Here is a 27,783-nt window from a genome sequence, read left to right as displayed (position 1 = left end):
TAATAAATAATACTTCACCTCCGTCCTCCTCTATCCAACAACGAAGAAGGCCACCATCATCGTCGTCACCACCACGATCAACTCTAAACCGACGCCGTTTAGCGCAAAGGATCCATTTCTTTCCTCACCTCTTTCACACTCTTCCCGTCTGGACACTTAATAGACGAATCCGGTTATCTTACTTCGTAAGCAAACGTTGAAGTCGTCTCTCACATATTTCTTGGATCATTTTGTTTGTCTCATTTTCTGGAGAAAATTCGAGATCATTTGTTCACCGCGTTTAATTCTTTTCTCTCCTTTACCAAGAAAAATATCGATTTCATTCTTAATTGCGCGAATTAGGGTTTCTCGTGCGGAACTGTGGTTCTGTATCTGAACAGTGAGGATCTTGGATCGAATCAGAGTTGAGTTTTGGGTAATGAATTCCTATTGGTGGGTTAACTGGGGTTTTCGAGGAAGGTTTTAGGTAATTATAGGGTTTTATGATTGAAGGAAGACTCTGCTCGTGGGTGATAATTTGGTTTCAATTGGTATGATTGGATTTACCAATAGTATTAGGGTTTTGATTCGATTTAGATGCTCCTTTGGAAGGTAATATGGGTTTTATGATGGTAGATTGATAAACAACATGGTGCGACTTCTAGGACTAAGCCGGGGAGAATCTGCTGAGTCGCCTAGGGAGATCACTTCTCGCACTAATCTCACCAGTGACTCTGGTGAGAACGGTTGGCTCATCAGGTTCTTTGACTCAGCGTTCTTCTGTGAGTGGATCGCAGTTAGCTATCTATATAAGCATGAGCACTCGGGGGTGCGGGATTACCTATGTAATAGAATGTATACACTTCCCTTACAGGGAATTGAGAGCTACTTGTTCCAAATTTGTTACATGATGGTGCACAAGCCAAGCCCCTCTTTGGATAAGTTTGTGATAGATGTGTGTTCCAAGTCGCTTAAGATAGCACTGAAAGTGCATTGGTTTCTAATGGCAGAGCTTGAGGATTCTGATGATAATGAAGGCATCAGCAGGATTCAAGAGAAATGTCAGATTGCAGCTACGTTGATGGGTGAGTGGCCACCACTTGTGCGGCCCCCAAATGCACATTCAAGCCCAGGAAGTAAGAACCAAGTTCTGAATAGATTATTGTCCTCGAAACAGCGATTGTTGTCACTAGCCTCCTCACCACCTTCTCATAGGTCCTTATCTTTCTCACCTTCATCAGGGAGCAGTTTGCAAGAGGATGTCAATCAGATACCTAACGAGGAGAATAAGATTTTCAAGAAATTCATTCCTAGTCCCAAGGTTAGAGATGCATTGCTGTTTAGGAAGTCAGTGGAGAAAGATGAGGAAGAGAGTGAAAAGGATGGGTTTTTCAAGAGGCTTTTGAAGGATAGTAGAGGTGAGGATGAGGAATTGACATCAAGTTCAGAGGGATTCTTCAAGAGGCTTTTGAGGGATAGTAAAGGTGATGGTGAGGAACTGACATCGAGCTCAGATGGGTTCTTCAAGAGGCTTTTAAAGGATAATAAAGGTGAGGATGAGGAGTTGACTGCGAGCTCAGAAGGATTCTTTAAGAGGTTATTTCGGGACAAGGGTGAAACTGAAGATAAAGTTTCAAAATCTGTGGAAGATGATGAGAAAGAAGGATTCTTTAAAAAGTTTTTCAAAGAGAAATTTGAAGATAAGAAGGATGTGAATGATAGGAATGAGGACAACGAAATAGTAACCTCTGAAGAGAGGTGTTCAAAATCTGTTGAAGATGATGAAAAGGAGGGTTTTTTCAAAAAAATTTTCAAGGATAAATTTGAGGACCGAAAAGATGGGAATGATAAAATCGATGATGGAAATACAAATGGCGAGGAAGAGGAATCTTCAGATTTTTCGTTGTTCAGAAGATTATTTCGAGTGCATCCAGAGGATAGTAAAACTACTGGAGCAAATGAAAATATCAGTAATGGTGGGTTGTTTGAAAGCAGTCCAGGGACGGAGAACTTTTTTCGCAAATTGTTTAGAGATCGCGAGCGTTCAGTTGAAGACTCTGAGCTTTTTGGTTTTAAAAAGCATAAAGAGGTGTGTTTCTATGTGCCTTTGTCCTATATTGTTGATTTTTTTGGAACTATGACCGCATTTATGGGACTGTTCTTCATGCTGATTGATGCTGTACAAGGTGTGTCTGGGACTGCTGGGAGAAGGTGTTTATAAGCATCATAAAACACAAGTATTTATTTAAAAATGAGTTATTATCATGTGCTACTATGAAGAATGAGCAATTACTATATTCTGATATGTGCTTGTATTTGCTTAAATAGGTAACTAAACATGTTACAATATAAACACTTAATAAGTGCATATGCAAGAAGTCAACGTGAGGTGCTTCTAAAAGATGCCTATAGACATCTAAGAAGCACCTTTTCAGTTTAGGAAAGTACATATACAAAATATCAACTTGAGGATGTTGATTTGTTTATTTATACTTTTTCCTGATTAAAAGGTGCTTATAAGCACCTAGGAAGCAGGGCCTGATGAGTACATAAGAAGCAGGTGCCTATGAGCTCCATTTTTAGTTTACACCAATAATAATGGTTAGTAGTCCCAAAACCTCTATTTATTATGTAGAATTTTACTGAATATATATAAAATATTCCAAGCTTCCTCAAAAGTATTATTTTTTGTTCTTATTGATATTTTGATTGACATGTAAATATTTGTTTATTACATAGGTTGACACCCTCTTGATGCTTGTGAGTTAATAAATCTTACTATACTTTTTATTTCAAAAAAAAATTATTTTTATGATCTAAATATTTCACTGTTTGCATGTTTGTATGTGTCTTTAAACTTGAATGAGTTTCTCCATTTGTCATCTCCATGGCCAAAAGGTAATGGAAAGAAGAAAAGATGCATTTTTGATAGCAAAAAAGGGGTGCATGTTAGACATACAGTGTTGAAACTACAACATGTAGCTTTCTTCTGATTTTTTAGCAATAGAGATACTGGAAATTACTTTTCAAAAAGGGGCTGGGGATTGCAAATTGCAAATATGAATGTGGTTTAATAAGCCATTACAATACTGGACCTAAGTAAGAAAGCTTTTTCTAAAAATTTTTGGGCGATAAAAAATAAGCTGCTCAATATTTTTTTTTTGAAATAAAAAGTATTGTATGATGTATAAATTTATAAACACCAAGGGAGTGTTGACCAATGTATAAGAATATTTACATGTTAATCAAAATATCAATGAGATCCCTAATATCTTCCATAGAATAAAGAAGATAACCCATAAGCAAAAGACCTACGGTTTAGAATCATCTATCTCTAACCCCATCAAGATCACCTTCCACGCCCCTTAAAAACTCTCATGTTTCTCTCTTTTCACGCCATCCAAAATATAGTAAAGAGAATGAAACCCACATGTTTTTTCCCACTGTTAATACCCTCCAGGGTCAAATCTCATCCGTCACTGAATCAACAATCGCCCAACTAATCCCCAGTAACCCATAAGTCATGGTCCATAACTTATACACGAGTGGGCACCAAAGCAAGATGTGATTACAAGACTCCGCCTCCCTCTTGCATAAAAGATAACCGTTCACAATAATCTTTCCCCTTCTCATTAGTTTGTCGATAGTAAGGATACACCAATATCCTGCCCTCCACAGAAAGAAAGCAACTTTGGATGGAGCATTAACATTCCAGATTTGCCGAAAAGGAAAACTGGTCTTTGTGTTGTCATTCTTAACCAAATAATTATAGAATGACCTGACTGTGAAAGACCTTGTGATATTGAGACTCTAGATTGGTTGGTCATTATTCCCGTTCATTGAGGCTAAAGAGAGTGTATCTAGGAGAGTCTAATACTCATTAATTTCTCGATCATTAAGTTTATTTTCTTGGCAAGGACATGGTAACCGATATTAGAGAGGTTTGACATAGATTGGCTGGTTGGAAGATAACTCTTCTTTTTAAGGGAGGGAGACTTATGCCTCATTAAGAGCACTTTGGGCAATCTACCAATATACTTCATTTGTTATTAACCATCCAAGTGAATGTAGCCAAATAAATTAAAGACTATTATGTGCAGGTTTCTCTGGGTGACATGCAGGGTTGCAGGAGATATCCCTTGGTGGTGTGGAGTGAAATAAAAAAAACCACTAACTCTTGCTGGTTTGAGTTTGTAGTTCTTGGTGGAAATGAATGAGATGTTGCAGGGTAAGTGGTTGTGGAGCTTTTTGACTGAGAATGATGCCTTTTAGAGAATAATGATTGCAGCTAAATATAGCATGGGTGAGAGAGGATGGTTCACTAAACTGGTCTCGAGACCACATAGGAAAGACTTTTGAAAAAAGATTGGCCTAGATAGGGATAACCTCCTGGTGAACATCAGGTGGAAGGTTGGGAAAGAGGACATGATTAAACTTTGGGAGGAACTGTGATTGGAGGGTGGTTCATTTAGAGAGCCGTTTCCTCATATTTATGCTAAAACTTAGCAGAAAGAGGTCAAAATTTGTGATGCAGTTGTGGAGATTGGAAGAGGAGAAAAAGAATGGTAGGCTTTAGTGCAGAGAAATTTGAAAGGCTAGAAGATTGGTAAATATGAAAATTTGCTAAGGACTCTATCCTATATAATGTTTGATGGGAGCAATGACATGCTGCTCTGGAGCCTTAAAACGAATAGGTCCTTCACAGTTAATTCATTTTACAGACAACTACTAAAGCATGATGGTAATAGTTATACTCTCCTGTTCAGACAGATTTGGAAGGCAAGATCTCCGCCCCTAGTTTTTTTTTTTTTTGCATGGGAGGCTTGTAGGAAGTGTATTTTGACAATTGATAAACTAAGAAGGGGAAAGGTTTTGGTGAATGCCTGTTATTTCTGCAAAAAGGGTAGAGGAGGCCTGTAATCATGTTCTGCTATGATGTCCAGTGGTCTACAAACTCTGGACATGGTCTATAGCCTTTTAGGCATCAGATGAGTGATGATAGGTTTAGTGAGAGATAAGAATTTGGGCGTGGAAGGGTATGGGTGGTAGGAGGAAGCAAGTGGATCTAATTTCGCTTACTATCTTTTTGGTTGTGTGGAAGGAGGAAAAAAAGGGTGTTTGATGGGGTTGATGATGTTGATGGTTTTGACTTAAGAATAGATGGTTCCAGCTGCGTGATTTTTTGTTATTGGGTCATCCTTTTCATTATTTAGTATTTAGAGGATTTAGGGAATTTTATCGACACTTTAATTGAATTGTAAATTTTTGTAAATGAGCGGGAACCCCTTGGTTCCAATATTAATACATACTACACGCTTTTTATTTAAAAAAAAAAGTTTATCATCACATCCACGTGCCACTCCATTTCCCTCTTCGGTATCTCGGAATGACACATATACCATGATATCCTTGTGCCTTGCAATTAGCTAAAATATGAAAAAACTGATCTCTGAGCATTCCCCCCCTAAGCCAAGGATCTAGCCAAAAGCTGATTCTGTCTCCACTGCTTACCGTCCACTTGATGCATTCATGGAATTTGTTCCTACCCATGCATATTTTTTTTCCGCATCCTCTTCCCATGCAGTTCTGACAATACTCTGGAGTACCATCCTTTATGCAGGGTACCGAACTTTGCCTCTATCACCCTTCACCATGGAACATTGTTTTCTTTCATGAATCTCAATAGCCACTTACCTTGTAAGTCCATATTCATCTCCACAAAAGGCCTCAACCCTAACATTGACTTTTTGATCTCATTCTATGCCACCAAGTTATATTTTTTCCTATCCTTAGAATCACCCCAAAGGAATCTACTCTGAATTGATTCCAGTATCTTGACAACAATCACTGTGATTGTCAAAAAGGACATATAATAAATGGGGAGGTTGGCTAGCGTACTTTAGTGAGTGTGAGTCTCCCCTCCTTTAGACATGAGGTTTCTCTTTCATCCTGTCAACCTTTTACCAAACCTTGCCACCACAGGTTCCCACATTCTCATATCTTTATAACTGACCCTCAAGTGTAACCTTAGGGACTTAATCGGCAGCTCCACACTTTTACATTTTTTCACTCTCGACAATGTAGCAGTTTCTCTACTATCACTCAATCTCACCAACTCAGACTTGGTTAAGTTGATATTAAGACGAACAACTGCTTGAGAACCCAATAAAATGCATATGGGGTTGAATATTGTCCAGTCGTTCGGTTCAGAAAACACTAAATATAAGCTGCTCAATGTTGGCACTAAGAAGCAATCTTGTTTGTTATATTGGCAAGTAGGTCAATTTGAATAGGCTTCTCAAAAGGTAAATTTGAATTGGGTGCTTTAAGGTTTAATAGGAATACTACTTTTATTTCCAAAAAAGGCCGCTTAGGAATATCTATCTATAAACAGAGTGAAAAACTACCAAAACTCTTTGATGACATTGACAATCCTTGGTTTACTTTTGATTAAATTAATCAAGTGTAGATGTTGTAACACAATTTCTGTATTCGTTAATCATGTACAGTCATTAGATTCCTAGAAGATGATGCATATTTCAAGATATTTAATAAAATACAAAGAAGATTCCTTGTAATTGGTATTATGATGTGCTTGAAAATGCTTAATATTGGGACATCTTTTGCATGTGATAATGACCAACAGTCTTCTCCAAAGTTGGAGGCATTGCAGGTCTTTTTCTCCCGGCATTTGTTTGATGTGCTTTCATTGTTCAAAGAGCAGCTGTGGCCCTTTTCCATGGGTTGAGCTGTGAAATTTGGAATAAATTATTTGCTCTGTTTAGGGTTGAGGGGATGTATTCCCCTCATCTAGGATTTTGTTTCTTTTATCTAACCAGGTATAGGGAGGACCAAGGGGCATAATGGCTTGCAGGGAGGGGCTATTTTCACTGGTTTTCTGGGTAATTTGCTGTTGATGGAATGCAAGAATTTTTAAGCATTGTTTTCAACCACATCATTTTGCTTGGGATAGGATGATATTCTTGACTATGCTTTGGGCTAAAGCCCACATTCATTTTTTTTTCCCTGAAAGAATACCTTCATTTGCTTTGTATAGAGATCCAATCTCTATTTTGTCTGATGGCTTTTTACTTTCTTTTTTATGTTTGTTGATTTTCTATTTTTGGTGGGTTTTGTTTCTTTCTTCAAATAAAAAAGGGGACATTCTGCTGGATTTCATTTGAAAAATTCATTAGTAGGTTGACAAACTGGAGTTGACATTTATGACTCTGATTTTTTTTTGGAACTGTTTGATAATTCATTTTATGAGGGTCATTTATCCTCTTTACTATTGCAGAAGCGTCCAGGTTCACCTAAACAACAGAATGAAAACTCAACTACCAAGCCACCACTTCCCATTAACACTCCAGCACAGTTTCGAAAGGGTGCTTATCACGAGTCATTGGATTTTGTGCAATCATTGTGTGAGACATCCTATGGATTGGTGGATATTTTTCCAATTGAAGATCGCAAGATTGCTCTCAGAGAGGTGGTTTTATCTTCTTTGGTTGCATTAGTTGCAAATCAAATATTTGGCTTGAGTTCTAACATTTGCATTGATTTGTTACTAATTTTTTCTAGTCGCTGGCGGAGATCAACTTACATGTAGCAGAAGCTCAAAGCAGCGGAGGTAATTCATGGTGGATTTGTGTGAAAAGTGGAGTGTCCCATAAATACCCCCTAAAGTTTTTAGGCTAAATGCTTTTTCTGTGCAAAAATTTAAAAATTTTGCTAAATTATTTTTGAAAATAATTTGTCCCCAAAATCTTAGCAATTTCTTTTAACTTTTCTGTGACACCTCATATTTTATTTTTTTTAATAGGAAAAAAGGTATTTTTAGGAGTGGAACAGAATGGAATAAATACATGCACTGGGTATAAGGCATCCTCTTCTCAATCTCAAATATAAAAGATCGAACAAAATAAAAGAAATAGATAAACTTTATTTCAAAAAGTGAAAGAAATAGATAAACTTGAAAAGAATTTGCCTATGGAACAAAAAGTGCCTCCCAGTTTTGCTGAAGCTCAGATATAGCTAGGTTGGAATTATTCCCATTAGCTTTGGCCCATAAAGTGGCAAAAAGGTTAACCTTTCCCACAACTCTTGAAATGATGAGTAGTCATCATAAAAAATCCTATGATTCTGTTCAAGATGTAGAATCCATAATCCTGTGAAAAGAGGCTGTTGCCAGAGGAGTTTCACCACTTCATGACACCTTCCCTATGAATGGTAGAGTGCACGAAACATTTTACTGTAGGAGGAATAGCCCAACATAAACCAAATAGATCACACACTTCGGTGCAAATTTTCCAGGCCATCTCGCAGTCTATGAACAAATGGGAATGTGAGTCCCCTCCTTTTGTAGAGCATGATGCAAATGTTCTAGAGAAAGAACTTGGTTTTACGAACTTATAAAATCCCATTAATGTTGAGCCTTCAATGAAGGCAATCTATGCCAACACTTCTTCTACCTCTAAGGGAACAAGAGCATCCCAAAGTTCTTTGACAATAAAGAGCTGATAGCATGTTGGGCATTGAGTGAGATGGTAACGAAAGTCCTTGCAAGTGTATAAATCCGAGGGTTCCAAAGTTTTAAATTCTGGTGTCAGACTGTGAATTTATATGAACCGGCTCTAATTTAGGATTAGGAAATTGAGCATATCAGGAGTCTCCCAGATTGATAGGGTACACAGGAAATGGAAGTTCCAAGCTACACTTCCCTTGATAGGGTACGGAAACATGAAATAGGAGCTTTGTGTCTAGATGACAACCGAAGGAATTGATTGGCAAAAGGTCGATCCCCCAACCAAGTACCCTCCCAACACAACACTCTAGAACAATCTCATATCTTTAACCGTCCTAAAGAATTGACCAATGGCTGGATTCTTGAGATGGCTTTCTAGGAACCTTTTTGAGATATGAATCGTCTTGCTACAACATTCTATCCATCTCTGCTATCCCCATGAATATTGACGACCACCCTGTTGCGGAGAGTTAAGTTCTTGCAGGGGATGCCAAAGCCAAGACAATAGATAGGTTGTTGATCTAAGATTCTCATCTCATGTTGGTATTGTCTTGGGTAAAATAATGATCTTCACTTTAGATATTTTTTAAAAAAGATCTTAGCACTTTATATCGTTCTTTTGTGTATGAGTGTGTGTTCGTTTTTCTTTGAGATTAAAAGGCACTAATAGGGGATAACCTGAGAACAAAATGCTTGCTGTGGTTTTAAATGCTATAAGAGCTTATTCAAGCCCATTGCTATGTTTAGAGAATTTGTTATGGGGTTGAGCTTGAATTTATGGGTTCTGAGGCCCTAAGATGATGTACTTTTGAGCTTTCAAGATGTGATTTCTCAATGATGGGAGTTTGTGATATCCCATATTCCATTTGTTCCTTGGAGAATGCAATAGCATATGTTTGTGATCTGGTGATCGAAGAGCACCAATCAGTTAACAATTTTAGGTGATGTATCCGAAGTGTGATAATTTCTTTATTGATAGAATCTGTGAGATAACTGTACAGTCTATGAAAGAATTCAATTGTGGCAGCAAGTCCTTTTTTTCCCCTAAACAAAACAAATAATATTAAAGAGGTAGAAAGCTGCTATGATTGATAATGAGAGGATACGATATTCTATAGGCACACAACAAAAAGCATGGGAAGAAAAGAGAAAGCAAGGATAGAGTAGAGACTCAATCCTTTTACAAAGAAGATAAAAGACATTCATGGAATGAAACTGAGCCTTTGCCTAAAGAGAAGAAAACAAGTCCCCCTATCCCAAACTGTGTGAGGCAGCTGAAGTTGATGCTTGAAATTCCTACTATTTTGTTCTGGCCAAGTGATCCACAAATAACCCCTTCTGTCAAGTATTTAAATGCTGCTTTTATTATTTTCTTTTGAAAGAAAAAAATCAACTATTCACAAGCACCAAGAGAGTGCAAGACGTGTATATAATGTACATATCAAGTAAAATATCTGTAAGGTCCCCAAGATCCTCACAAATATAAAGAGAACGATCCTTAATAAAAAAGGTAGGGTTTGGAACGGAGTGTATTTGAAATTATCAAAATTCCAATCTCCTTAAAAGACTCCTATTTCTTTCCTTCTAGATATAAAACATAGACAAAAGAATAAGGTTTTTTTTTTAAATAAAAAGTATGAAAGTGTATTAGATATGGCACCAAGGGGATGCCGCCCATATACCCAAAGGAATAAGGCTTGAAAACCTCTTATTTCTAGAAGCCCCATTCAATATCCTAATCTCATCCCTCATAAAAGCAGCCATCACTCAATTGATACCCAACAACTCATAGACTAAGTTCCACAATCAATAGGCAAAAGATCACCACAACAAGATGTAGTACATGTCTCAGGGCAGATTTTGCACAAAGTAGAAATCATTTACCAGTATTCTTCCCTTCTAATCAGTTTATCCAAGGTTAAGATGCACTATATAGCAGTTTCCCAAGCAGAAAAGGGCCATTCTGGGCGACGTCTTTACCTTCAGATCAACTTTGCAGGTGACTCCATGGTAATTTCAATCTTCTTAGCTAAATGCAGATAAAAGGTTTTAATTACAAAAAGCCATCTGGAGTTTAACCTCCAAATAGGGGAGTCCTTGCTGTTTCCTGATTTGCATTGAATCAGATGGCATTAAATGAGCTCTGATTCCTTTCAGGCTTGACAACAAGTGGTTGAAAGTGTAGAACTTTAGGAGCATGGCTGAGAGGAAGTGGAAGGAGATCAATATGAATGGGAAAGCTAGCCATAGGGTGGCATATAAATTGAAGTCCCTGAAAGGTGAGATAAAAAAAATGGACAAAGGAGGAGTGAGTTAAAGAAGAAGAGAAAACAAATAAAGTCTTATAGGAGATTGAAAATATTGACAAGAGAGAAGGGAGGGGGGGATTTATGTGGATGAAGCGGCCAGAAGAGAATGTTCGAGAGTAGATTTGGCAAATAGGCTGAGGATGGAGGAGATTTCATGGAGACAAAAGGCATGTCTATGGATCAAGGAAGAAGACAAGAATACAAGATACTTCCAATATTTGGCTAGTCACAGGAGAAGATATAACTATATGGATGAGTTGTTTGTTGATAACCGCGATTTAAGAGGCGATATAACAATGAAGAGGGACCCAATGGTTTTTTTTCCAATTTGTATCGAGAATAATTTGGGAGAAGACTGAGATTGGACAATTTGCAGTTCAAGGAATTGGCAAACCTTATGAAGTATATGAAATAGAGTACTAAAAGCAAGATTCTAGGTCTGAAGACATTAGAAATAACCTTGTCTAAGGATTCTATGACAATAATAAATAGTAGAGATAAGAGATCACCTTGTCTAAGGCCTTTGGAGGCTTTGAGAAATTGATGCAGAACCCAAGATTAACAATCAATTTAGAACTCACAAAATTTCAATTAGTACAAAAAGTTTAGTTTCTAGATAAATCTTCCTACGCAACCCATAATTGACCTATGATTGGAAGTAAGGTGATAGAGATAAATAAATTGATTAGAACGTCACAAGAAAAACTTTGATTAGTTAAAATTAGTTTAAGAAAATAGATTGATGAAAATGTCACAAGTTATCTTGATAAGTAGACATCAATTCCTCACTCAATAAGAAAGTTGAAAAACTAGAAAGTTTTGTACTTTATTAACTTCAAACTTGAATTCTTGAATGCTTACAACCGAATTTTTTGGGCCTGTTTATAATTGAAGGACAAGTGAAATATAAGGAAATAAAATCTCCTAATTAGAAAAAATAGGAAGCCAAAAATGTATTACTTGTATTATTAACTTCAAACTTGAATTCTTGTACAAGCTTGACTAGGAAACTAAAGAAAAAATAAAATAATAAGAAAATTATAATTAGGAAAGATTTAATCAAAACAGTGTAGGGCAGCAAACCTCGTAGTTGGTGAACATCCCTCTTTAATTGATGAGATTCTTGAACGAAGAAAAGGAAAACTAGAGCCGGCTTTAAAAGATCCAGATTCTTTAAATTCCTTTAAAAACCCAAAAATGTCTTCTGTCATTATGTGCCAAACTTTTTGTAGAAAACTTATGTTGAAACCATTGGGTCTAGGGACAAATGAGTAGAAAGTAAATAATTCTTACGTTTGGTAAACATAACGAATGACGTGGATAAATAGGTTTTTGGGAATGTCGAAAAGCAAGTACTTGAAGCAAATCTACTTAAAGTAAGGTGGAGATGCTCTTTACTCACACAATATGTTGGTGCTTATAAGTGCCTTTATAGTTTAAGAAAATAGGCAGACCTAGTTGGGGATGCTTAGCAACTTCAAATGCCTCTAGATCATCTTTTAGGTTTTAGGGTTGAGTAACCTGTGTCTTCTTCTATTTCTGTAACACATCCTGATTTTTGTCTTCCGTCAGATCATTTTATCTTAAAGAATGTATTACTTGTATTCATTATTGAATGTGAGGCATTGAATTTACTTAGTTATCAGTATCTGCCATATGTTTATGTATTTGAACACGCATTAGTGTTTTATGTCTATGCATATACATATTATGTCTAGTATATATATCCATGTATGCAGCTGTTGGTTTGAAATCACAGTCTGCTGCTTGGTTTTTGCTGTAGACCATTCCAAACTTTTACTCCCAGAACCAGTGGCATTTGTTTTAGTTGTTTAATCTTATTCTGAATAATTTGATTGCCAATTTGTAGCATATGACCTTTTTTATCTCTTCTCAAAGAAGAAACTTCTTTTTTGGTGAAAATAATTTACACCTTTTGTAACTCTAATAAGAGAATTACTGGTAATATCCTTAGGGGTTTGCTTTCCAATGGGAAAAGGGATGTATCGTGTGGTTCACATTCCAGAAGAGGAAGCTGTTCTTTTGAATTCTAGGGAAAAGGCACCTTATCTCATCTGTGTTGAGGTTTTGAAAAGTGAAATGCCTGGGTAATTTTGAAATCTCTCTATCTATGCATATAAATATCTTGGTTTTCAATTCTCAGGATTACTAGTTTATTTGTTAAAATTGCTAGAATACCTAATTCTGCTCATCTTTTTTATGTTTGTTTTAGTAATGTGAAGGACACATCTGGTGCTCAAAAGCTTTCTAGAGGAGGAATTCCACTAGCAAATGGTGATGCATTATTGCCAAAGCCACCTCCATGGGCTTATCCATTGTGGACTGCTCAGGAGGTATATCGTAATAGTACTGATCGCATGTCGTTATCTACTGCTCAAGCAATTGACCAGGCAATGACTCATAAATCAGAGGCAAAAGTGAAATTTGTTAATGTGAGTCTTTCTGTGGAGAAGCAATCACCTGGCCGGCCTAAAAACATTACTACATCCAAATCACAAACTGGCGTCCGTTGTGGTTGTCTGGAGCCTACACCATCAAAGGCTTGTCAACGCACAGATGGTATAGCTCATGGATCAAGATCAGCGCATGGTAATGATTTGGAATGGGTAAGGGTGGTGCTGACAGCTGAACCTGGACTTAGAATGGGAGATATTGAAGATCAAGGACCAACACGTAGGAAGGAACACCGCCGTGTTCCTAGTACAGTTGCCATAGAGGAAGTAAAGGTTGGCTTCTTTTATGTGATATTAGTGCTACATACACAGTAGTTTATATAATTTGAAGTGAAGGTGTCATTCCTATTCAATTATTGATATGGCTTGGGAAGGATGAAGCATGTTATTCTTCTTTCTAGTGCAAAAAAAGTCTTATCTTTTTCATCACTTTTATTATTTTGTCAATAGTTAAAGAGAAGGGAGGATACAAGAAGGGATTTGTTGTGGTTTTTAAGATGGTAAGCTAATTCAATTGTTGATATGGGTTGGGAAGATAGGAAGCAGGTCTTTCCTCTTTCTAGTGCAAAGAAGTCTCTTTTCTTTCTCTAGTTTTATATTAAATGTTTAATAGTTAAAAAGAGGGAGGATACAAGAAGGGATTTGTTTTGGTTTTCTAACATTTGTTATAGCTTCTACAGTAATTGCCAGTTGATATGCGGAGAGATGGTTCCGTTGTAGAAACTTTCTATAATTCACTTGAGTTGTCTCCTTGTCACCACACAAATTTTTTGATTTTTGATCCTCGTGAATTGTTAGGTTCTTGCCTTATATTAAAAAGAAGAGAAAAGATGTGGGCTCTCATATTTTAAAAGCTTTAGGGGCTCCAAACATGTGGCATTTCCCAAGTAAAGTTTAGATCCTTTCTTCCCCCATATTGTTGTTCATCTTTGTTGACACCCCCTTGCATGCACTGCAATCTGCACCAGCAGAAAAAGTAGGGTCCTTCAATGCCTGGGCAGACGGTATTTGTGTCCATAAGGGATTATTGGTTCAGAATTCTCAATCCCCTGTCTATCAACCTAGCTTTGTTGAATGATGTAGATATTATTGGCCTTTTGAACAGCTTCTATTTCTAATTTGTATTAGGGCTGCATACTTTGGTGCCTTTAATTCTTTCTCATTAAAATCTCTTACCTGTAGTTTTCATGCTACAACTAAGAATTAATTACTGGTCCTTTTGTTTAATTAGGATCATCCGCTATCTAAAACTTTGTTAGGTTAATTATTGAGATTTATGAGATTTCTCTGCTACAAAAATCAATTACAGTACTCATATATTGTGACTATACCATCTTTTTTTCTTGTGACTATACCATCTAAAAGGTTTAGTTTAAATTTTTTGGCATGTATCATATTGCCCTGACCACATATCAATTATTAGCCTCTGTCCATTTCGGTGTTCTCCTTCATGGTTTTATTGATAGGTTTTTTCTTACAGGTTCCTTGACAGAATCTAAAAATTTCTGATTGAGAAGTTTCTAGAGCAGAACCTGACTATTAGGTCAATAAATTGTTAATCTCTGTAGAATTGTGGAATGAGAGGATTTTCATTTGTGAGTTCAATCGTTGATAACCAGAAAGTCAAGCATTTTGAAGGAAGTTGAATGAGTTTCCTAGTGGAGTTCTTCTTTCATCAGAATTGATGACCTATCTTCACTTGTCTTAGCTTTCCTCTGTACTCCACAAATAAGATTGGTGATGCTCTCATCATAACTGATTTATCTCCATTTATTTAACTAATATAGTTCTTTCCTCATAACGCGACTAGGTAGTAGTCACAAACTTCAGACGCTTATGTTCGAGTTTTTACGTAATTACAAGTTCGTATATTTTGCAATTTCAGTTTTTAGGCACATCCTGTGCTAACAAATTTACTGATTTCTTCAATTAATTTAGGTCCATTTGGGTTTCTACATAATTATGAGTTCATATAGTTGCCATTTGAACATTTGGGTTCATCCTGTCAAACCAAATTTACTTGTCTCTTGAATGAATTAAGGTCTGTTTTTGACGTTAGCATAATTTATCCATCTTTTCGTAGGCTGCTGCAGCAAAAGGAGAAGCACCTCTGGGACTCCCTTTGAAAGGTGCTGGTCAGGATTCATCAGACGTGCAACCAAGGGTAAAAATTTGTGAAGATTGAGGAGCTCTTATTTTTTTTAAAGCTAAATGTTTGAAATGTCATGTTTTAATAATCTTTAATTTCCCTGCAGGCTAATGGTATATTGAAAGCTGGTGATGCATTATCTGGTGAACTTTGGGAGGTAAAGAAACAGAGGATACGAAAAGCTTCAGTTTATGGAAAGTTACCTGGTTGGGACTTGTGCTCTGTAAGTTCTCCTTATATTAACTTGGTTTTAATCCATAAACTTTTTGATTCTTTTTTTACTTTTCTTCTTGTCTATTGTGGCATTGAAGTGTGTGTGTGTATATTACATATTTGAGAGAAAAGAAAGAATTATGTGGACATTGCACCAAAATGTGCAACCCAATGACTATAAGCTTTATAAATAAATTAAAATGCAATAAGTTCTTCCCAATCCTCAGCAAAATAAGTGGATTACCGCTAATAGAAAAAACAGAAAGTCCAGAAGCATAAGGCTTTATTAAAAGTTGATTCAACACCCTCAAAACCTTTTCTTTTTTCCCCCTTCTCTTTCCAAATAATGTACAAGGTAGCTTAGGGCATAAGAGATAAAAGCTTCTTCCTATGCATATCAGTCTGGATGTCTTGCCAATTTCAAATTTTATTAATCACTGACCACACCATGGGCGCATCGCCCCTACTCATGCCAGGGAAACCATAAACAGCACATTCAAGGACACTATAACAGGAGGTTATTCAGCATTTCACCTATCCTCTGCATGATAATCTCGTTCTCTAGGATACTCTCTATTTATCTTAGGTTGTCAATAGTGAGACTTCTCCCTCATTTCTTTCCAAGCGAAAAAAGAAATTATGGAAGAAGCATTAAGTTTCCAAGTATCTTTCTAGGCGAAATTACTGTGGTCATGAGAAAGATTAGTCTGGTGAAGGACTATTACCGTGGAAAAGGTGTCAGAGAAGACTAACATATTTGTTTGCTTCCTAGTTATTAAGGTTCAGCAGATCCCTACCCGCACCCTAGAGCTGAGGGAAGAAGAAAATATCACGATAATAGCTTCCTTAATTCTGGCCCAGGAGAATATTGAAGGAAAATGCTGGTGTAAAGTCCTCATCCTCTCCAATTGTCTTCTAAAACCTCACCCTCCGTCCTGAACTGATTCCTCATTTGGGGCACCAATAAAATCATCCCAACTGGAATTATTTCTTTTAAATACTTGACTGATGTGGAAGTCTAGATTGCCTAGACCTCCATCCCCTAGCCATCATCTCGAACTTGTTTTTGATGACGCTCCACCATAGGCTGTTGTAGGCATTTATGATTCTTTGAAGCCATTTCCTGAGGAGAACTTCATTTAATTCAATAATTGATCTAATGCCCATCCACCCCTCTGAAAATAGAGCTCATTGTGAGAAAGGTTGGTTCTCTAAAATATTGTCATGACCACCGCATGGGAAAGGGGTGTGGAAGAAAATATGTATAGAAATAGGTAGATTCCAGGACTGTATTAAGTGGAGGGTGGGCAATGGCGATAAAGTCCACTTTTGGCAGGATCTTTGGTTGGATCTCCTTAGAGATCAATTTCCTAGGATTTTTGATATAACATAAGAGAAATATATTTTGATCTGTGACTCTTTCAAAGGCAACGGGAGTGGGGTGTTGGAATTACAGGTTCACGTGTTGAAAAATCTGAATGATTGGGAGATTTCTAAGTACGAAAATCTCCTGGCTACTTTGTCTCTCATCTCTTTGTATGGAACTAATGGTCAACCTTTGAAGACAAATTCTGTTGACAAATTTGATTTTTAAAAAATTTTTTTTTTTCCTGCCTTCACCTATTTTACATCTAATTTATGGACTCATTAAGACAAACTTAGTGATCTTTGCAGTAAGTACTCAACATTTAACATCTTCGCAACAAAGAGTACTAAAAACTTAACAAATTGTTTTCGTAGATGTTTCTGATATCTGATGTAGGAATTTATTTTATTAGAGAGGATAGGGGCTGTTGCCGTTCTTCTCCGAACGTAGGAACTGCTAAAACTGCGTAACCTTATCTTCCCAAATTTAGTCAACAGTAACAAACAACCATTCAAATATTTCTACATTACACTTGACAGAATTTATTCCAATATGCACTGCCCACGTAAATCACATATCAAATACCTATGCATTTAGGCCCTAAAACTAGGAGCAATTAAATCTGAACTTCGGACTCATTCTTCCTTCTTTGATACACGTTGGCAAATGGAGTGATTTCCAGGCATTTAGGATCCCTAACAAATTGCTTCTTACATGACTACAAGCTATCAAAAGCCTTTGTTATGGATTTTCCAATAGCATTTCAAGATCAGGAAGTAAATGTGAACAGGTTAAAGTTATTCTGAAGCAGGTTATTTAGGTGCTTTCTATGGCTTAAGAATAGGTTCTGCATCCAGTGAACGTATAGAAAGATATACTTTAAGTATCTTAAAGCAAGATGTCGTGTAGGCTTCTTGATGGCTTGAGATGTTTGTTGTTATAGGTATACTACCAAGCCTAAATTTCTCTCCTAATTGGAGGGAGAAAAGCATCAGTGTCTAGCGTCTTTCTGTTATTCCCACTTATTATGTTTATTATTTCTCCTTTTAGAAATAATATTTGCACTAATTTTTATGGTGTTATTCATGCTATATATTGTATTTAATTAATTGTTTGCTTTCATTTTTCATTAAGGTTATTGTGAAGAGTGGTGATGATTGTAGGCAGGAGCATCTTGCTGTGCAACTTATCTCTCACTTTTATGGTATGTGCTAATTTTATGATGGTTATGATGTTGTCACCCCTTCTTAATTTATGGGAACATAGCCTACTTGTTCCAAATCCTTCAGCCAGCAGGAATTATATTTTTATTTTCTATGTTTCAACATGTTGTCGCGGAATGATTAACTGAATATGGTTTCTGAATTGGAAAACTTTTGTTTTTGTCCTCGTCCTAACTTATGGTTTTTCAGTGAATACATAGAAGTAGAACTATTTTTCCTATTCTTTTTTAGTCCATGCCAGAATATGAATGCTTAGTGCTTTGAGTATGGTCATATTCTTTAACTGGTACAGTATTCTTCTCTTTCCAACCTAACCAAAAGATGAGGATTTGAAATGTTTGAAATGGTGACAATAGGAATTCTGTTGCATGTCATGGAACTAAGAAAATGATGTCTGTTTTGTCCCCCCTTTTCACCCCACCCAAAAGAGGAAAAAAAAACAATTGAGTTTCGTTTATCATATCACAATTCAGTTTCATTTAACAACCTGAGCAAGTTTGCTAGCCTTTTGGTGCAGAATCCCATCTTATCAGGTATCCACTAAAAAAATGGTCTGACGTTGTATAGTTCTTTTGCTATCAAAAGAAAAGAAATAGTCTTTGTAGAATATTTGTTTTCTTTAGTTCACTGGAGTGTCTAACTTATGTGTCATGTCAGATATATTCCAAGAAGCTGGTCTCCCTCTCTGGTTGCGACCGTACGAAGTCCTAGTTACATCTTCTTATACAGCTCTTATTGAAACAATTCCAGATACTGTAAGTGTTTATTGTTCTGTTGAAGCTGATCGGCAGTGGAACATGTTATAACATCTTCTCTGTTTTGTAGGCTTCACTACATTCTATTAAAAGCAGATATCCTAACATCTTGAGTTTACGGGACTTCTTCATTGCTAAGTATCAAGAAAATTCTCCTAGCTTTAAGCTTGCCCAGGTAACTTATAATTTTTTTAAATAGAAGAAAAACTAATATTCACTCTGTTATAAGTGGGAACCTCCTGTATACTGGAGGAAACATTCATGCAAGAAACAGACTAAAAGGCACAAGCTCACCATAATGAGAGTTTGGCCTGTAAGTTATAGTTGCAAAAGAGATGACTGTTTGTTCCTGCTCTTGCAGTAGGTGTTAGTGTTGGAAAGATTATATTTTATATGTTAATATTGGTATAACAGAATTTCTATTTAATAGAAGCAAATGTTATTAAGAGGAAAGAAAGGTACAGTATAGATGCTCTCCAAAAAGGGGCCAAAAAACAGAAGAGAAAGGCCTGGCCAACAAAACAACTCAATATAGAATTAGCAGTGAATCTCCTTGTAAAATGGATAAAGAAATATCCTTATAGAGTCCCTGTGCCTTATGCTGCGAAAATATCCGTGCAACATAAACATACTGATTTAAGTAAAGGTGATAGAAAAAGAAAGAACACCGAATTTTCACGTGGCTTGGCAAGATGTCTTCTCTATATAGCCACCTGTGAAATATTCTACTATTTGAAGAACCTTCTCTTACAACTAGAGTTTTTCCTATCCATAGTGGAGGAAGAAAATCCAGATTTTACAAGAATATCCCCTATAATAAAAACACTGCCCTACGCCCAAAAGTTTTTTCTATATTCATAGAAACACCCTTCCCTTTACTGGGACCTAATTGTGAGTTAAGTTCTTTGAATATGAGTCACAACTCAACACTTCAGCCTGAAGGAAGCCAAAAGAGTCAATCTACACCATAGAAACAACTAGAGAGACATGATCTTAAAGATCCTCGCATTACATCCGCAATAGTCATAACCCCAAAAAGGAGGGGGTTTGGATTGGCTTTATTTTCAAGGAAATGCACCTAAGGCATGTATTTGCACAAAATAATTACGAAGTGTTTGCAAGATATTATATTAAAATCTCAAAAGTTTTTAGTCCCATAAAAAGGGTTCTTAAAACCCTTTCTTGAAGAGATTTAAGTAGAGAGATTTTAACCCATTTGATCATTATTTGGACCATGATAAAACTTATTAAAATGAAAAATTATAACTCTATCGCTTTGAAAATTACAATTCTACCACTTTAAAATATTTGAGATTAAATTCCCTTCACATTTGATAACTTTAATTATTTTTTTTATAGTAGATAAATAATTGGCATTATACAGAAATTAATAAAATCTCTCAAATATTAAAATTGTAGTTCTTATGTTGATAAATCTCATTTGAGCTTATTTTAGATACTCTTTTTGCATAAAGATAAATTAAATTTTAGCTAAAGAAACAACTAATTGGTCTTTTTGGTCATTTTACCATAATCTCGAGATAGAGTCTGAAAGCCTGAAAAAGAAACAACGGTACCTAAACACTTTACAAGAACTTGAAGTTCGTTGGAGCAGAAAACTACATGAGCTTAAAGCAAAAACAAAAAAATATCAATCCAAATGACCTCAAACAAAATCCTACTCCGTAACAATCTTTCTCTTTATTCAACACCATGAAGAGAAGAAATAACAAATCCTTCAAGGTTAGAAGGAGAAGTCCAAGAAACTTCAAAAAGTATTGAATTAATGAACCCACTATCTCCAAGCCACATCACAATTCAAAGAAGATGGCTGTGAGACCTGACATTGCAAAAACACACTCTTGGGTACACAGCATGGTTTTGGCGTGCAAGCTTAGAGCAAATCATTAGTCTTGAATCCGTTAAGAAGAGCCCAATATCTCCAAGCCACATCACAATTCAAAAAAGATGGCTATGGGACCTGACATTGCAAAAACACACCCTTGGGTACAGAGCACGGTTTTGGTCTGCAAGCTTAGAGCAAAATCATTAGTCTTGAATTTGTTAAGAAGCGCAACTCAACTCAAAAGACCTTCCCCTTAGAGGGAGCAACAACCTTTCAAAAACATTGGTGCAAGGTATCGTTCTGAATGGTAGGGTTATAGGCTAAACCGACAGAAAGATTTCCAAAGAATATGTCTTAGAAATCTAAAAGACCAAATCTATGATTAGGGCAAGAAAAAATGACATTCAAGAAGTTGGATCTAATAGAATATATTAACAATTTAACAATCATTAAGGTTTCTCAGTTAAATTGTTTTGTTGGCATTTGAACGGGTAGACAAGAAATCATGATGACTTCCAGCCAGCCTGATTTGGAAGGTTAGAGCAACTCTAGAGTGGCCTTCTTCACTTAGGAAGTTGCAAGGGAAAACATTCTTCCTCTGAACAAGTTAATTTGGAGAGAAAAGATTTTAGTTAACAGGTATGCTCATTGGTGCTTGTATGCTCATTGGATTTGGTCTATGGCCTATGGTTTCTTAGAAATGAAATGGGGAATAGTTGGTTCAATTAGTGAGGAGTTATGGGCTTGGATGGCATCAAAGGTGATGAGAGACTAAGTTTTATTCTTTTGGCTACCTTTTGGATTATTTGGAAAGAGAGAAATAGAAGATTTAGGGGACATAAACTAACTGCGATATAATTTAAGGATTTATAGTTCCAGACCTTGAGCGTTTTTGTAAAAAGATTATCCACTTTATACTAGTCAGGCTTTGAAAGATTTAATTGATATCCTGATTGCTTTAATAATATGGTTTTCTATCTACGGTGCTCTTGAATATATCATACTTATCCATTAAAAAAAGAAAAGGTCCCCAATGCCCTTATCATACTCCATCCTTCTTAGGACAACTAAATGCCTTCCATCTCACTAAGTGATTTTTCAAAACTTCCCCTGCACCAGACCAAAAAATTTTCTTATTTCTTTCAATATTGTTAGCCATGCCCCTAGGAAAACTAAATAGACAGATAATGTAAAGGGATACTAGATCAACATGCCTGAATAAGAGTGACCCTACCAGCATGGAAAGAAAAGATCTCTCTTCCAACACTTTATGATGCTCAGAAATCATACACAATGCAAAGTCCCCTCCCCCAAAAGAAGAAAAAAGACAAAATGAGGAATACATCCAAAATGAACTGCCAGATTTTACTTAAGAGATCATACCCTACTGACTGAATATTACCCTCAGCAAGAGGGGTTTGTTTGGTATCAATGTAGATTAAGTACAACAGTTACGAATGTGCAGTGGTGAACCAGTATTCAAAAAGAAAGAAAGTTATTTCCCTCACTCTCTCTCTTTCATGTGTGATGGGATTAGAGGAAACAGGGGTCAAGAAAAAGTTGAGTGTCAGGCCCCCTGTTGAGAGTTGTTCAGAGGCAAACAAAGGGGAGTTACCACTGAGGTGCCTGTAGACATGATTGTCTCTTTCATTTGTTAACAAACAAAAGAGGAAAGAGTTGAAAATTTTTAACAACTAACAAAATTTTTGTGTTCCCATCATTTGTAAATAATATGTCTCTGCCCTGCCCCAGCCCCAGCCCCAGCCTCTGTTCATTTCTTTTTCCTTTTTTCTTGCCAATTGACTATATGCGTTAGGAGGTACCAGGTCAAATGAGAAGATTTGTAGAAGTGTTGTTAAGAAATGGAACAAGGTTGTGGCCTTAAAACCAGACTCTTAGCTTATTGGAATTCTTCCTTTTCAATGACTTGTCACCATTTGGCATATTTATCATTGCTGTTTACTCTTAATTTAAAGTTTTTACAAAAAGGAGAGAGCCATGAAAAGATGCATTGAAAAAAGGGCATTCCAACTACATGTTAGTTGTTAAGCAAAAATCCTTGAACCCTTATCTTTTGAATATGGATTATGCTTTGGAACAAGGCAGCTAATAAAACAATAACAAGTGCTGTGTAGAATCCCATTCATATTTGAAGCATTATGCCATTTTGTGCCACTGCAGCATGTCATATTATATTGACTTCTAATATGTTAAATTGCGATAAAAAATTGTAGTATCAAATCAGGATAAGTAAAAACTACAAAGAGGTGAAGAATTATGGCTTGCTCATTTGAGTTATCATGTTCATTGTGAATGAAAGAAACTTATGACTAGTTTGTACTTTATTGTCAAGTACCTAGGTGCAGTGGCATTAATTCTTTTGACTGATGGATGATGGAATTGGTGTGAGTTTTATCAGAGCTTTGAAGTCTGAATTTCATTAACATGCGAGGTTAAAAGTAGAAAAAGAAAGGGAAGAAAAATATGTTGGAAAACAATTTTGTTGTGTTCCTTCTATACATCTGCTTTATCATCTTGATAGACTTGCAATTTGAAGATAATCTTTTTTTTGTTGCAGAGAAATTTTGTGGAGAGTATGGCTGGATATTCCTTGGTATGCTACCTTCTACAGGTATGATATGGCCTTTGCTTCTGTTGCTTTTTCTCTATATGTCTCTGCATATGCAGAAGAGCACATGCTTTGTGCAGTAATAGTTTTGAGCCTCAGTAGTTTCAAACTTTCAACAGTGTGAGTAAAAAAGTTGGCAAACTATGTCAACTGCAATTGCAATTGCAATTCGACTAGCCTGAGTTTCTAGAGTCTTCTGCTGCACATATAACTTGCATGTTATTAGTTGATTTACTTTTGCTCAGGTAAAGGATCGTCATAATGGGAACCTCTTACTGGATGAAGAAGGTCATATCATACACATTGACTTTGGCTTCATGCTCTCAAATTCACCTGGCGGTGTAAATTTTGAGAGTGCACCATTTAAATTAACCCGCGAGCTTCTTGAAGTAAGACGTTGATCATCTTGAACATAGACTAAATTGTTCTCTTTTTAACTTCGTTTGAGCTATATGATAGTGCTTTTCACATGTTAGTTGGTTTTTAATTTAAGATTGACTTATGGAATACTGACCTAGGTCATGGATTCTGATGCTGAGGGAATTCCAAGCGAATTCTTTGATTATTTCAAGGTAAGCATAGATGACGAAGGAAAATATTGACCTCTCTCTCTCTCTTCCCTCAACCCCCGAAGCCTTCCTTTCTTGTCAAGGTTAAACAAAAGAAACTTTAATCTATATTTAGGCTAGTAATATGTGGATGCTAAAAAACTCCTGGTCTTCATTCTTTATATTCAGGTTTTATGCATTCAAGGATTTCTAACATGTCGGAAGCATGCAGAGCGCATTATTCTTCTTGTTGAGATGTTGCAGGTAAGAGGAACTTACGCTACCTGTAGTCCTAGTGCAGAATATATACTATTTTGGACTTTTTTCTGGATGGAAATATTCACATATAACTAGGGATGATGACTAGATAAGTCTCCCAGTGGGCTCCATTTTGTTCTGTATGGTCTGTGCAAAACATCATTGAACTGATCCCTATACTTCTCATGTCAATATATGAATATTCTATATCATTATATGTGTTATCAGCATTTCACATATTCACCGAATATATATATATATAAATACACATATATGGATTAGACTCATGCATGGTTTCTGCTACTATGAAAATGCATGTTTACCAATATAACTAAGGATGATGACTTGATAAGTCTCCCAGTGGGCTCCATTTTGTTCTGCATGGTCTGTGCAAAACATCATTGAACTGATCCCTATACTTCTCATGTCAATATATGAATATTCTATATCATTATATGTGTTATCAGCATTTCACATATTCACCGAATATATATATATATATATATATATATAAATACACATATATGGATTAGACTCATAAATGGTTTCTGCTATATGAAAATGCATGTTTACCAATATTTTTATAACACTAGAGGAACATAAATAGCAATAATTAGTCTTACTTTGCTTAAGCGATAGTTTCGTGTAAGTTAGTTTAGAAAAATGCATAGAAATTGCATATGAATAGTTTTGTGTAAGTAAGTTTAGAAAAATGCGTAGGAATTGCATAAGAATAGTTTTGATCATGCTACAGGAACATAAGTAACAATAATTAGTCTTATTTTGCTTAAGCAATAGTTTTGTGTAAGTTAGTTTAGAAAAATGCATAGGAATTGCATAATCGTGGAAGCTGATTAGGGAAGCTTGGCTGAATCCTGAAATATCTGACGTCAATATTTCATTAGTTACATCCTACATCTGGTAGTTAGAAATTTGATTTCATATTCAATATTGTCTTGGTATAATATAGGAAGATGTGCAAGGATGACTGTTGTGTGTTTTATTGAATTAGAGGGTTCTATATTTATATACATTCTCATAGTAATAAAAGGAAACATACAATTAATTACATATATAGATATTTTACTACTATACCCTTTACTTGATTATACAAAGAAACACTTTTCTATTTAGTGAATATTTCCCAACAGAAGGAAGTCTTTATTGGAATTTATAAGGTTGGAATCTGCTGTAAGTTGATTGAAGTAAGATGTGGAAGATGTATCTGTTCCTTTCGGGGCAGAGGGGTTGGGGATGGCTATTGAAGGAACGAAGAGGTTCTTAAAGACGAAATTCCTTCATTTGGTGAATGAGTTTTTTTTTAATCTTCATTTTCTAAAATTGTGTGTTTATACATAAGAGTATATGTGGTGATATGTATTAATTTGGTATGTGGTCATACTTGAAAGTAATTTTCTATGAACATAAAGCTATTTTTTTTTCATTTTGGAAACTCATTCCATATTCTCACAATCATTTTCTTTTTTAAAAAAGTAGGGTTCTAGTTTTAACCGCCGCATGTGTTTTTTATGTATAAATCATGAATTTAGAAAGTGAGAGTGAGAAAATTTGATCATGTACCAAACAAAATGTTTTATTTTCTCTTGTAGTAAGAAGTTTATTTAGAAGACACCAAGAGGATTCTCTTAAAAACTTTCTAAAAGACGAAATTCCTTCATCTGGTGAATGAAAATATATATTTTTTTTAATTTTCATTTTCTAAAATTGTGTTTATACATTAGAGTATATCTGTTCTTTATGTATGAATCATAAATTTAGAAAGTGACAGAAAATTTGATCATGTACCAAAACAAAATCTTTTATTTTCTCTTGTAGTAAGAAAGTTTATTTTAGAAGGCACCAAGAGGATGCCACTCAACTGCAAAAGCAAATTAAAATAAAGATTTTGTGAACTGCATTCAGATTATATATCTTCCTGAAAGTGTAAAATACCAAAATTTACAAATGATTTGGAAAGGTTGGAGGAAGCATGACCCTTTTTCCCATTTTGGTTTGGTAACCAAGCAAAAAGAGGCGCTGTTATTGGATTAACTTGATATGCATTTTTCATGTTTGAATCAGGACTCTGGTTTCCCATGCTTTAAAGGTGGTCCGCGCACAATACAGAACTTGAGAAAACGGTTCCATCTAAGTTTGACAGAAGAGGTCTGGTTCTACTTTTCCAATGGTATATCTTTACTCAGAATATTATTGCTAATGGTTCATTTCTCTTTGTTTCAAGCAGCAATGTGTGTCCTTGGTGCTCTCTCTGATCAGCAGCAGCTTAGATGCATGGCGGACACGGCAATATGATTACTATCAGAGGGTTTTAAACGGAATCTTGTGAGGTTTGATTTGGTTGGTATTCACCTAATTTTCTCCTTGTGTGAAGCCAGTCCAGTTTCTGACTTCAATTGAAAGTTCAAGAAAGTCATTTCATGTTCCAAGCACAATTGGTGCACTGGCCGCTGGCTGTAATTTCAGGGAATTGGTGGGAGGTAAAATGAATGACTGGTGGTAAACCTCATGGCCTGTCTTTGCTTGGTGTGAGAAATTTGTAATTGTATCGGCAAAAACACTAAAGTCTTGCCAGCTAAATTTAGTTGAGCGGAGTTTCTCTTTCATTTTTTCCCATTGTTGTGTAATTTGGAGCTCTGCTGGCTGGTGGGGGAATTCAGTTACACAAGGAGATACCTAACATTTGTACCCATTATCAGACAGCACACACTGTACAGAAAGATGTCTATGGAGGAGGCAGACCAGATATCAAAGCGGCTACCAAGATTTCCTTGCTGGCGAGGATTGGGTTTAAGGCGGAAGTTTCCACTGATCAAATGACCTCAGGCAGCCAAATTTTAGTTGAGTTTTTACATGCAACATTACTATTAAAGATAGAAAGTACGAATGATCATGCAACTGTATAGGTGGCCTTGTTCTGGTGGCAGCCATTTGATGGCATGTTTCACTGTAGTTTTGTTGGTCCTTAATTTTCTCCAAAAAGGGTTATCGTTAGCTTTGAAGAGCAACATTCTTGTGATTGTATCATTGTGTAATATCGTTATCGCTCTCATCTCTTCCGGTGAGAAATCAGTCATATGAATCTTGCAATCTGTAACCCTTGGTGTGATCTCTCGGCTAGCTTTCATGAGTTTAAGAATTTGTGTACCGTGATTGTATTTATATCCGAAATGATGGTTTAATTATGTTTAGCAGAAATTGAGGCTGAGCGACTCTTAAAGAGTGTCAAGATTATTTATGTTCTAAAACCTACACCAATAAACCATGTTAAGTAAGAATAGACAAGAAAAGCTAACTGAGAAGAGAGGTTTTTGCAAAAACAAGTTGCATTTTACTAACTACTTGGGCGGGGATCCTTTAAAGGGACATGAAGTCATCATTTCTTTTAAGTGAGCGTCGCTCCCAATTCAGATCCAACTGGTTGAAATTGAATAAAAAAAAAGTTTCTTGGAGTTAAAAAACTGACAATATTAATCAAATTCAACCCTGAAA

At 36.0% G+C, this 27,783-nt stretch overlaps 1 protein-coding gene across 2 annotated transcripts; it reads left to right on the top strand.

Annotated features, from left to right (window-relative positions):
* Positions 1-27,489, top strand: LOC110816069 (phosphatidylinositol 4-kinase beta 1-like). Of its 2 annotated transcripts, XR_015812865.1 has the most exons (17): positions 1-2,068; positions 7,277-7,468; positions 7,561-7,609; positions 12,788-12,920; positions 13,046-13,559; positions 15,370-15,450; positions 15,542-15,658; positions 18,149-18,218; positions 18,895-18,992; positions 19,063-19,167; positions 23,417-23,470; positions 23,713-23,856; positions 23,986-24,039; positions 24,205-24,279; positions 25,452-25,578; positions 26,356-26,439; positions 26,519-26,536. XR_015812865.1 is itself a non-coding variant. In XM_088206451.1 (16 exons), the coding sequence occupies exons 1-16, from the start codon at positions 629-631 to the stop codon at positions 26,618-26,620; spliced, it is 3,312 nt and encodes a 1,103-aa protein (XP_088062577.1). In that variant the 5' UTR covers positions 2-628; the 3' UTR covers positions 26,621-27,489. The 2 variants fall into 2 exon arrangements, 1 of the variants encoding a protein (XP_088062577.1); XM_088206451.1 differs by lacking the exon at positions 25,452-25,578 and having other exon boundaries at positions 2-2,068; positions 26,519-27,489.
* Positions 27,490-27,783: the final 294 nt, after the last annotated feature.

Source organism: Carica papaya, chromosome 6, assembly GCF_054855325.1.
Source record: "Carica papaya isolate Zhongbai chromosome 6, ASM5485532v1, whole genome shotgun sequence".
Classification (NCBI taxonomy): domain Eukaryota; kingdom Viridiplantae; phylum Streptophyta; class Magnoliopsida; order Brassicales; family Caricaceae; genus Carica; species Carica papaya.
The sequence above is the reverse complement of the archived record's forward strand: the minus strand, read 5'-3'. Positions and strand labels throughout refer to the sequence as shown.